Raw genomic sequence first — 11,913 nt, 5'->3', positions numbered from 1 at the left:
ACATAAAGCACTGATGACCTATCGAATAGGTCTTCAATATCAGACTGGTGGTAATCAGTAGATGTGGGACCGAGTTTTAAAGTTCGGGGTTCGTATCGGACACTTAGTACCTGGTGCTGAACTCCAAACGAGGACTTCTCTCGGAAGTCCATTTTAATGTTTGGAGTTACGGAAGGAGAGGGAGAAACAGACCAAGAGAGTTTTCCCGCTTCAAAATTCGGGTCGACATACACTTCAATAAAGGTCAGGTTCATGTTCAAGTTCGGATAAAGTTCTGGCACCAGAACCGAACTTTGGATTTACAGTTCGGTCGGGTACCAGAACCCAAACTTCCACGGGCCTGCTCATCCCTAGAAATCAGACTTATCATCTGTTACTCCAACGGTAATTGATCTGAAGCACCTGGCCGCTACAAAGGGAACCCGCCATGGGAAAAAATGCTATTAATCTGCAGATATGGGGATAATATGCAAATTAATAGCATTCTGAAGCAGAGCACCTTCCGCACTGAAAGCCCCGCTGCCAGGAGGAAATTAACTTTAATCCTCCAGGCAGCCTCAAGCTTTCAGTCATGAAGGCAAGGCTTCAGTCACCGCTAAGTGCATAGTGACCGACAGCTTTAACCACGCCTTGACAATGACTGACAGCCAGCTCTTCAGGGCATAAGTGCTAAGCCGCCAGTCACTGTGCACTAAGCGGTGACTGAAGCCGCTCCTCAATTACTGAAAGCCCAAGGGTTAATGTTCATTTCTTCCCAGAAGCTGGGCTGTCAGTGCGCATGGCTTTAGAACAATATTAACCTGCAGATTAACCCCATATCTGCAGGTTAATAGCGCTTTTTCATGAATGGTTCCCTTTAAACAAAGCAGTGCTGTCCAGTCAAGTTCATTGCCACAATCGAAGCTAATGACAGCTGATCGGTGGAGGTGCCACATTGTAGGACCCCTACTGATGTGATATTGATGACCCACTTATCTTATTTGTTTATACAGCATTTTACAGACAACATCATCACTGACCCCAGTGGGGCTCACAATTTACATTCCCTATCAGTAAGTCATGGAGGAAACCAAAGCAAAGACAAGGAGAATATACAAACTCCTTGCAGATGTTGTCCTTGGTGGGATTTGAACCCAAGACTCCAACGCGGCAAAGCAGAATTGCTAACAACTGAGCCACCATGCTAACCTATCCTAAGAAAAATCCCTTTAAGTGCATGTTTAAAGGAAAATTTTTCACTTTTATGTTAAAATTAAAGAGTGAATTGTATGCAGCGTCTGTACACCCAGGTGCTAATTCTTTGGAATACCTCCAATGCGCACAGGTAGGCAAAATTGAATTGCAGACTATTTGCTTGACATAGAAGAATGGAGAAACATGTGGCAGGACCCTTCTAAAAAAAAAAAAAAAAAAAATCCACTTGAATAAGATATACTAAAATAAAGTCATGCTTCGTGTAAATGAAATACTGTACTTGTAACACATTAAATTAAATAGAATTAAACTTGATATACTGTAGGTTTATTTTTATTCAAAAAGTTACTGTCTCAAGACATAAATACAAATCAGAAAACGGTACAGAGGACAATAGAATGTGGAGGACAACAGGTTAGGTAAATATATAAAACATTTTAGCTGGTTGAAAACAAAGCTGTAGGAACTGCTTTCACAAAGATATACTCTGCTCAGAGTTAGAAAGAAATCAACTGAACTTTAAAATGGTATATACATAGTCTTTTCAGCAGTTCTAATAAATGCAGTGGTGTGACGGTAGGGGAGGCAGTCATTTCAGACACTGAGTACTAATGTAGACATTTCAGGTTCTGTGTTACAACTAGGATGTTCCAAAAAAAAAAAAAAAAAAAATTATATTTTAAATTCTATAGATAATTTATGGTTTTTGGCTACCACAGCCTAAATGTGATTGTTACAATTTTTTAACAGCATTTTTTTTATAATTTGTTTTTTTTTTTTTTTTTTGTACACAAGAGAAGTTTGTGTATTGCAAGCGTAAGGCATGGAATGATTTTTTTTTTTTAAAAAAAAAAAAAACTTCAGAAAATGAAAAGACAACTGACAAAAATATACACATGAAATATAAGTTAAAAATTTACTTTAATGTCTAGCTGCCTAAGCCTGGCAAAATGGGTTGATGTCAGATGGTGAATATTGAACTATTAGTTGTGAACTAAGGATGATGTGTGGAACGAAGCTTTCATAGAATAAAGCCGAGTGTTCTTAAAACTAAATGTAAAAATAGAAGAAGAAATGTACTGTAACCTGCTGGAAGTATACTTAACCTGAAGACTGCTTGCAAAGACAAATAGATTAAAACAATATAAAATACAAATTTAAAAATCATTTTTAAAGCGAATATTCACGCTTCAACTATTTTAAACATTGTTAAAACTTTCAATATATTTCTGAAACCTCATTTTTATTTTTTTTTTATTTATTTTTTTTAACTTGGAATTTAAAAGTAAGAAAAAAACTAAACAAACTGCGCAATTATAAAATCAGCACCAATTTATATATATATATAATTTTATTTAAAATTTAGAACCCTATTCCCACACTCTAATAAGCTGTATAATTTCTGTTTAAAGTTTTTTTGTTTTTTTTTTCCGTTTTTTTTTCTGCAAACATACTACAATAAGCTTCTTTTTATTTGGAGACAAAATACAGTGGCACTACTGGAAGGATTTTTCACAACATTACAGGTTTCTTAAAAAGGACAAGCAAACTTTTAGGATGGTTAATGAGAAAGCATGGTTATGGTTTCAATACCTTTGGGCAGTTAACCCTCAAAAGTAAGATATGGAAAAGGCTTCACTAAGGCTCCTTTCCATTTACACAGTATAAAAAAAATGGGCATATACAATTTAAAACAAAAGATAAAAAAAAAATAAAAAATAACTGTTCGCAACACCTCGAGTACCCATTAAAAATGTCATGATGTTCAAAATATAAAGGAAAATTATCTAGGACCTCCACAGATCATAGATAAAAGAAAACTCCATTCAGTTTCCTTATAGTGTTAAAAAGATCAACACTACTCACTGGCAGTTTTTTTTTTTTTTTAATTTTCCAGAAATCGACAGAAAAACAAGGAAAAAAAATAAATGAAAAGGGCATAATTGGATGACCTAAATATATATAAATAAAAGATTTATTTTCCAAAATTATACATTGTAGCTTATTTGCAAACTGTTTACTTGTCCTTTATAGTTTTTTTTCAGGCATTCAAAAACTGCCCCTCAATGCACTTAATCTTGGTAAGCATATCAAATTCTCCTTAGAGAAAATTCTGTACAGAATTTCATTTTAATCTACCACAAATCTGTCATTAAAAACTTTCTCTTCCATTTATAAAAAAAAAAAAAAAAAAAACTTCACCACAGAGTTGATAGATGAACTGGTATTAAAACATTGATACCCCAAGAACCTAGAGAGAAGAAAAAAAAAACAAATGGAAGTTAGGAGTATGTAAACATGTAGATAGATAGAAATGGAAAACTAAAACATAAAAAAGAGGCTTTACGTTGGTGTGTGGCAAAATGATGGCAAAAAAAAAAAAAATAAATAATGAAATGTTATGAAGAAATCTATATTTGTGAAGAGGTGTTCTGCTGCCATCGTCTGTCTATTTTAGTGAATGACAGCATCCTCAAGTCTTTTCACTTACAACTTGGGAAAATATGCGTTATTTTACGTGAGGTGGTTTAACAAACTTTTCTTGTGTAAAGTAGATCAATGTACTTGTAGAGACTCTTAATATGCGTTTATAATCGGTAACATTTTATGTAAAGCCCATAAAATAATAAAAGATACTACTTCAAACAAATACTTTCCTAGTCAGTCAATGAAGACAGAACTGGCCTCACACAAGCTCACACCATCTGCTTGAACTGCACCCATGTTTTAAGCTGAACTTTATGTGTCACTTGATACATGTCAGGAGGTGGCATCAGTGGGGGCATAAACCCTAGACCACCAAAGTAGGTTTAACTGCACTTTCAGAAAACTTGTGGAACACTCCCGAATCTGTGAGATCCACAGCAATCACTAAAATGAGGTGACAGACTGGCTCAGCCACATGATGCGCTCATTTTCTCAATTTGCTAAAACTGGCATTTCACAGGTCCGTCTTACACAGAAGTTGGCTGAAATAAGACGCACCAAAATTTTGGGCTGTAAATTCCCCACAAATTAAAATCCACACCAGTTTAGTCTGGCACAAACTATTGTGGAAATTTCTAGTATAAATAAAAAGATTATTGTTATTAGTAAATCTGTTGGGCAGTTGTTGGCTTCACTCTTACATAATTAGCTTCACCCACATTTTTGAAAAAAAAGCTTAAAATTAAGTTGCAATAGAACTTCAATAGAACTACTGACATGTATTCGAAAAGTGCAGTTACGTTTTCAATAAAGTGATCGGTTTACTAGTTACACTAAGCAAACATTTTCCCAGGATCACACAAAGGCTTAGGGCAAAAAAAGATACATTGGATTATGCTTCTGGAAAGGGAATAGAAGTCCCTCTGGTGATCATAAATCCCTGCGACTTGTACTAGCCACCCCCTCAGGTCCCACACATGGTGTAAATCATACCTCTGTTACATTTACGTCAGTACTCTAAGGGCTCATTAACACGTCCATTTTTACGCTGTTTTTTTTTCATAGATAGCACTCATATCTATAATAGTATATGGGGTTATTCCCATGACCGATTTTTTGGGGGGGGAGGACAGATTTCAGCACAAAAGTATGGAGACTTGTCCAATATTGATTAGAGTGTTGGCTGAAAATTACCAATGCAAGTCTAAGGGTCAGCACTCTGACGTGATGCCATCCATGCATTATCTGTTTTTAGCAATAGAAATTTTGTTTTCCCTCCATCCGAGAAAAACATGAAAATATGACCAACTGTGATCTAAACCACGGATGAAACGCAGACATTTTGCATCTGAATGAGCCCTAAGGGGGCAGTAGGTAAATGTGCAGCTTCCAAGCATTAGCCAACCCTGCTCGGACCAGTCTGTTACAGCAGAGCAACATTATAGAACAGTCAAATCCTAAAAAAATAAAATTTGCACTACAGAATAAAGTTTTCTGGTTAGCGATTACAGATACAAAATATACAACGACAATACATTGCTGTACATGATTGGCTACAAGGTTTGCTAAACAGATTGTGTATAATGACTTCATTCTCTAGGTAGTTTTCATTGGGTGTACCCAGAATGAAGTGCGTTTCATTCACTTACAAAGCACATTTATTTCATTATTTTTAGAATGGCAGGGATTATGTATTTTAAGCTTACAGATTCATCCATGATTGAAGCAGGATCAAAGTAATCAGGCTTGAGTTCTGTTCTCTCTCGTCTGTTTTTAGATGGCGGCTAAAGAAAAAAAAAAAGCAAGTAGAATAAGCATTTTGATTACAAAACTAAAATGACATGATACATACTGTGCAATGGCAGAAAATCACATACACATATACACATATATATACACATACACACACATACACACACACACACACACACTAGATGGTGGCCCAATTCTAACGCATCGGGTATTCTAGAATATGTATGCGGCCGACAGGGCGCAATCAGCAGAACGTTGTTTAAATTTGGCGGCAATATCGGTGATTGGTCGCGGCCCCCACAAGCGACCAATCAGCGAACTGTGTTAGTGAGGACCGGAGAGCTTGTTTAAATTTGGCGATAAAATCGCTGATTAGTCGCGACCACTCAGCAAAATGGTGTTTAAATTTGGTGCCAATGTCGCTGATTGGTCGCGACCAATCAGCAGAGCGGGGTTTAAATTTGGCGCGAATAATGCTGATTAGTTGCGGCCGGCGACCACGACCAATTATATATATATATATATATATATATATATATATATTTATTATATTCGTATATATAGTTTTCTTACAGTGCGTTCTACAGCTATGCTACAGTGTATGCTACAGGGCTACAGTGTATTTTAGTGGGGCAGCAATTACACTGCAGGAGACATCTATAACAATTCTAAATTGTTCTTTGTATTGTGGGGATTATATTTTGTAGTTTAGTTTTTTTCTAATGCTTTTTATTTACTCTAATTTTTTTTCTCTTACAATTTACTATGATAAACTGTGCATGTAAATAGACATACTAACACGCACGTCAAGGATGGCAGGGGCACACACTGGCAATGCCTATGCAATCACCGTGATCTAACAGTGCATCAAGTAGTGGGAACTCTGCACTTTTCTTTATTCACCTTAACAGCAAGGTGTGCAAAAATAAAAGTTTATTTTAAATCAAACAAAACCTATAGGGTGAATCTTCAACACATATACAAGGGTCATTTTCACTGGTGCTGTCAGACCCGAAAAGACACATTCAGAATCAATCCTGAAAATGTCACTAATATAATTGGAAGGAGAATTTGTATTACTATGTCTCTTTCTTACCTCCCCAAAATTAATGGGGTTGTACAGGACTGCGATGTTGGCATAGGTCATTAATATCACAGTCCTGAACAACCCTTGTAGAAACTAATTAATTGGAGATTAACTTTTTGTTCATTCTTTTAAACAAAAATAACTATATGGATAAAACTATTCTTGTTAAAAGAATATAAAAATAATATACATGTACAACAACCAAAAATGTCTACACCCATAAATCTAACTTACTAAGTCTATGTCCATTGTGTCAAAGTCCATGCCCTCATTAAGATCCTCAATTCGGCCCTCAGATGACATCATTACGTCTTCAACGATTGGTTCTTCATCATCTTCCATTAACCCAGGGTTACGCCGTCTTTATAAAAGAAAAGTCATGACATGAATTTTATGGTGCTAGAGGTCAAGTCCTTCTCCTCTCAGAAGAGGCTATTTGCAAACAATTTTAACCAAATAGTGATTTTTTTTTCTAATCCAATTGAAATTTCTGATTAAAAACTGAAATGACTAATTGACTTGTGTGGGAGAATATTCGAGGCATGCTCTGTGGCCTCTGCAGATTGTTAGGCAGGAGGAATGAGGAAGTGAGCGGTGACCATCATTTATTTTAAATATTTGATCGTGTATAAAATATACATACACACATACTGTATATAGGATTTCAGTAATTGTAATCCAGGCTGTGAGGATACTGACAATGTTGAAAAATGATCTCAAATAGAAGAGGAAGTACCAGCCTGCTATGAGACACAGTGGTCAGTGAGAAAACAGCAAAATGTTATTTTATTTTTTTTAAATATTAATAACACATTCCCTGTAAAAAATAAATAAATAATAATAAACCCAATACTGCCATTGTTATTTTTTATGGTTTTCTATTTTTAGGCAGTAAAGGCAGCAGAGCTTAATAGGACAATTTCCAACCGCCCAGGTAATGCATATGTTTCCTCCAATTAAGACACAGATGCCCCTTCGGTGACAGATCTCCAGTTCTGGCCGCTGCACTGGGATATTGCCTTTAACTGTCAGTTTACATCTACTTATGATGGCACAGCTCGTGCCCATGCCCTCCACTGCATGCACCGCAATGTCCAAAAATGTATCACAACGATAGAGCGTATATTTCTACAGAATTGGGTAAAGTGGGTGAGAAAATGTTTCTTACATGGCTTGCTGCAGATTAGTCCGCAGTTTCACATAGTTCATTGCAGCTCTCTCTTGTTGTTGTCTTGCTACTTCTTCTTGCTGTCGCTGGGCAAGCATCCACGTCACCTGTGTACTGAGCGCAATTTGAGACGTGATAATGTTAGCATCACTCTTGCTTCATAATAATATATATCCAGAAATAATAATGTGGTCACAAACACTTACTTATAGTCCATGGTAGGTTGGTGATGCTCAGGCTGCATGGGGTAAACTGGCATGTAACTTTCTTCTGGCCGTAACCTTTTGGGTTCTCTCATGATGGTGGATGTTAGCTGTGGAGTTTGCATCATGACTGGTGTAGTCATTGTCTGCTCCCGGTTTAGCCACATGCTATCGCTGCTACTGCTCTCTTCCGCTAAGATAAAACATATATACTTGCACATTTAAAAACACAATACTTAAACAAAAAAAAGCAGAATTTCATAGACTTTGCAGCTGTGAAATACCTTCTGGTATTTTCCGTTTGCCTGTAGCTGGTTTTGCCTTTTTACTCCTTACTGAAGAGCCCCTGCCACTCATTCCACTCATTACAGACATAGTGTCATCATCTCCCCCAGCTAATAAAGAGTTTCTGTAAGACATGAGTGGTAGCCAGACATCCTCTCTTCTCAGAGACATTTGAAATGTCATAAACTTTTCCAAGTAGGCATATCTGCAGAAAAAAAAAAACAAGATTTGCATTGTTTCAATAGCCATACATCCATTAATATTGAGCATATATCAGTGTACACAGAAATGGCCAATACCAGGCAGTACTTACACAGTTTTCTTGTCTTGTCTTAGTAGTTTGGATGAAAACTCGCTGAGAATGTCGAGGAAAGCCATGTTTAGAGGGGGGTGGACCTCTCCTTGTGGACTTGGCTCTTTAAAGGCAAATTCTATACCATCCCTATAAAATATGTGAAATATGATTACATATTAGAAATAGTTGCTCAACAAAGCCTCAAATAAGTTAGGTAAATTCTATTCAGCAGCAAAGTAAGGTTTTTACCCTGAATGCACATATAAAAAACTCTAATGGGAGATGGGTAGAAAACCAATCAACTTGGGAAACTACCGTACACAACAAAGCTCAGCAACTCACATACTGAGAAATTACACTGAAAGCACGACACATCCAGAAACATGTCAGGTCATTAGGAGGCTGTCGGGTAACTGTCTCATGATCCATCTGAAGTCTTGTCTAGACTTCACTCTGAACACTGACAATAGCATTTACAGCAACACTCCAGCATCTTTTTTATTTTACCGCTGGAGTGCTGTCACTTAACTAAGTTCCCGGCTCCTAGTATCATGGTTACCAGCCGCCGTCTTATTCAGTTTTTGGCGCTGCTCCGGTCGGTCTTCTGCAGTTTGTGACCTGCCGGATTGGTCCAGTCATTTCTCAATGTAAGTCTATGAGCAAAAGAACGCGGCCATAACGAGGATCTCATAGACTTACGCTGTGAGCTTGTGACCATTACGTCTAACTTCCGGTCAGTCAGAAGTTGCAGTCACAAGATGGCGGTGTAGGACCAGAGCGGCACTGGGAACGGCAGAGTTTTGAGAAAAAAAGAGTTGTGACCAGGTCCTCTCTAACTAGAATTAGAGTCTACCCGCTCCATGAACCGACCCCACACTAGTTGAATTAAAAAAAAAAAAAAAAAAAAAAAAAAAACCTCCACTCACATGACTGGTCACTCTTAATAAGCATGTATAAATTCTGACACAAATAGCTAGGGTTTACATAAAACAAGTAAAATGAAGATGTGATTACTTGTGTAACATTGCAATGGCTTCTCGGGTTTTAAGCTGATCAAGTCCAAAGGTTAAAGCAAAGCGCCTCGCAAGCTCTTTTATGCCACTGAATGTTGGCGATGATCGGTCAAAGTTATAGCCATGTTCCTGGATCATCTCATTGAAAAGCTGTGTAAGATAAAAAAAAATACAAATAAAATAGTACAAGCTGTATAATCATCCAGTCTACTTTTCCAGATTTTACACTACTAAACAAGGGACAAGATGATGCTTAGTAAATGATGATGAACAATGCACAAATAAGCTAAGATTTGGCATACTTATTAATTTTCAAAGTTTATTCATGCAGAACCCACGTTATAGACATAGGCTGTAAAAATCTTCCTTTTCCATAAAACTATACAATTGTGATATTTATTTAATACAGCTCATGCTCTAAGCATACAGTCATAGCCAAAAATGTTGGCACCCTTGCAATTATCTATTCTGCTATCGATTGGTTTTCCCGCACACTGCTGGTGCTCCGTGCCTTAGATTCTACAGTGGGTGAGCGGACTTAAATCCCCTTTCTTTTCTTCCACCCTTGCAATTGTTACAGAAAACAAACTACTGTATTTTACGGTTTATAAGACGCACCCCAAATTGTCGGGAGGAAAATAGGGGGGAAAAAATGTAATAAAATGGCAGTGCATCTTATAATCCGCTTTTACAGTAGCGGCAGTGGTCCCAGGTGACAGTCACCGCTGCAGGAAGCTGATGGCAGAGGCAGGAGATGCTGTGGGCCCCAGGCTGGTAGGAGGTGGTGATCGGCGGAGGTAGGACTGGAGTGATGCTGCGGGTCCCAGGCTGGTAGGAGGTGGTGTTCGGTGGAGGTAGGACTGGAGTGATGCTGCGGGTCCCAGGCTGGTAGGAGGTGGTGTTCGGCGGAGGTAGGACTGGAGTGATGCTGTGGGTCCCAGGCTGGTAGGAGGTGGTGTTCGGCGGAGGTAGGACTGGAGTGATGCTGCGGGTCCCAGGCTGGTAGGAGGTGGTGTTCGGCGGAGGTAGGACTGGAGTGATGCTGCGGGTCCCAGGCTGGTAGGAGGTGGTGTTCGGCGGAGGTAGGACTGGAGTGATGCTGCGGGTCCCAGGCTGGTAGGAGGTGGTGTTCTGCGGAGGTAGGACTGGAGTGATGCTTCGGGTCCCAGGCTGGTAGGAGGTGGTGTTCGGCAGTGTAGGGAGCTAACAACATTTTCTGAAAGCTCAGAGCACCAGCACTTTCCATGCTTTTGACTGTGGTGAACTCCGGAAAAATGGCCACCTCCAATGACGAATGACCTACCAGCCTGGGGCCCGCAGCATTACTCCAGTCCTAAATCCGCAGGACACTACCTCCTACCAGCCTGGGGCCCGCAGCATCACTCCAGTCCTAAATCCGCAGGACACTACCTCCTACCAGCCTGGGGCCCGCAGCATTGCCCCACTACTGCCATCGCTTCCAGAAGCTTCATGCGGCAGCAATCCTGGGACCCCGCTCCACGGCAGCAGGTAAGCTACATTCAGATTATAAAATGCACCCTCCTATTTTCCCCCAAACTCCGGGACAAAAAGTTTATAATCCGAAAAGACAGCATTTCTCCCAGAAAATTATTGCAATTACACATGTTTTGTTCTACACGTTTAACTTCCTTTGTGTGTATTGGAACAACACAAAAAAGGCAAATTGGACATAACTTCACATAAAACCCCAAAAATAGGCAAAACAAAATGGGCTGGACACTTTCAGCCAGGACTGTTTAACAGGGATGTTAAACTCAAATACACAGAGGGCCAAAATGAAAAACTTGGACAAAGTCACAGGCCAACCAGTATACAGAGTAACGGGCCCCGCACAGTCCTCCATACAGAGTAACGGGCCCCACACAGTCCTCCATACAGAGTAACGGGCCCCGCACAGTCCTCCATACAGAGTAACGGGCCCCGCACAGTCCTCCATACAGAGTAACGGGCCCCGCACAGTCCGCCATACAGAGTAACGGGCCCCGCACAGTCCGCCATACAGAGTAACGGGCCCCGCACAGTCCGCCATACAGAGTAACGGGCCCCGCACAGTCCGCCATACAGAGTAACGGGCCCCGCACAGTCCGCCATACAGAGTAACGGGCCCCGCACAGTCCGCCATACAGAGTAACGGGCCCCGCACAGTCCGCCATACAGAGTAACGGGCCCCGCACAGTCCGCCATACAGAGTAACGGGCCCCGCACAGTCCGCCATACAGAGTAACGGGCCCCGCACAGTCCGCCATACAGAGTAACGGGCCCCGCACAGTCCGCCATACAGAGTAACGGGCCCCGCACAGTCCGCCATACAGAGTAACGGGCCCCGCACAGTCCGCCATACAGAGTAACGGGCCCCGCACAGTCCTCCATACAGAGTAACGGGCCCCGCACAGTCCTCCATACAGAGTAACGGGCCCCGCACAGTCCTCCATACAGAATAACGGGCCCCGCACAGTCCTCCATACAGA

At 40.1% G+C, this 11,913-nt stretch overlaps 1 protein-coding gene across 1 annotated transcript in view; it reads right to left on the bottom strand.

The window, feature by feature from the left end:
- Window positions 1-1,511: 1,511 nt before the first annotated feature.
- STAG2 (STAG2 cohesin complex component) overlaps window positions 1,512-11,913 on the bottom strand; it is a 104,479-nt gene continuing 94,077 nt past the window's right edge. Inside the window, exons 28-35 of the mRNA XM_073641087.1 lie at window positions 9,426-9,574; window positions 8,430-8,558; window positions 8,116-8,321; window positions 7,835-8,024; window positions 7,629-7,742; window positions 6,695-6,821; window positions 5,328-5,405; window positions 1,512-3,445 (exon numbers count right to left, since the gene is read on the bottom strand). Coding sequence (XP_073497188.1) covers window positions 3,422-3,445; window positions 5,328-5,405; window positions 6,695-6,821; window positions 7,629-7,742; window positions 7,835-8,024; window positions 8,116-8,321; window positions 8,430-8,558; window positions 9,426-9,574 — 1,017 coding nt within the window. The 3' untranslated portion in view covers window positions 1,512-3,421. The remainder of the gene's footprint in view (window positions 3,446-5,327; window positions 5,406-6,694; window positions 6,822-7,628; window positions 7,743-7,834; window positions 8,025-8,115; window positions 8,322-8,429; window positions 8,559-9,425; window positions 9,575-11,913) is intronic.

Source organism: Phyllobates terribilis, unplaced genomic scaffold, assembly GCF_046119375.1.
Source record: "Phyllobates terribilis strain yellow unplaced genomic scaffold, ASM4611937v1 Scaffold_7__3_contigs__length_470593459, whole genome shotgun sequence".
Taxonomy (NCBI): domain Eukaryota; kingdom Metazoa; phylum Chordata; class Amphibia; order Anura; family Dendrobatidae; genus Phyllobates; species Phyllobates terribilis.
The sequence above is the reverse complement of the archived record's forward strand: the minus strand, read 5'-3'. Positions and strand labels throughout refer to the sequence as shown.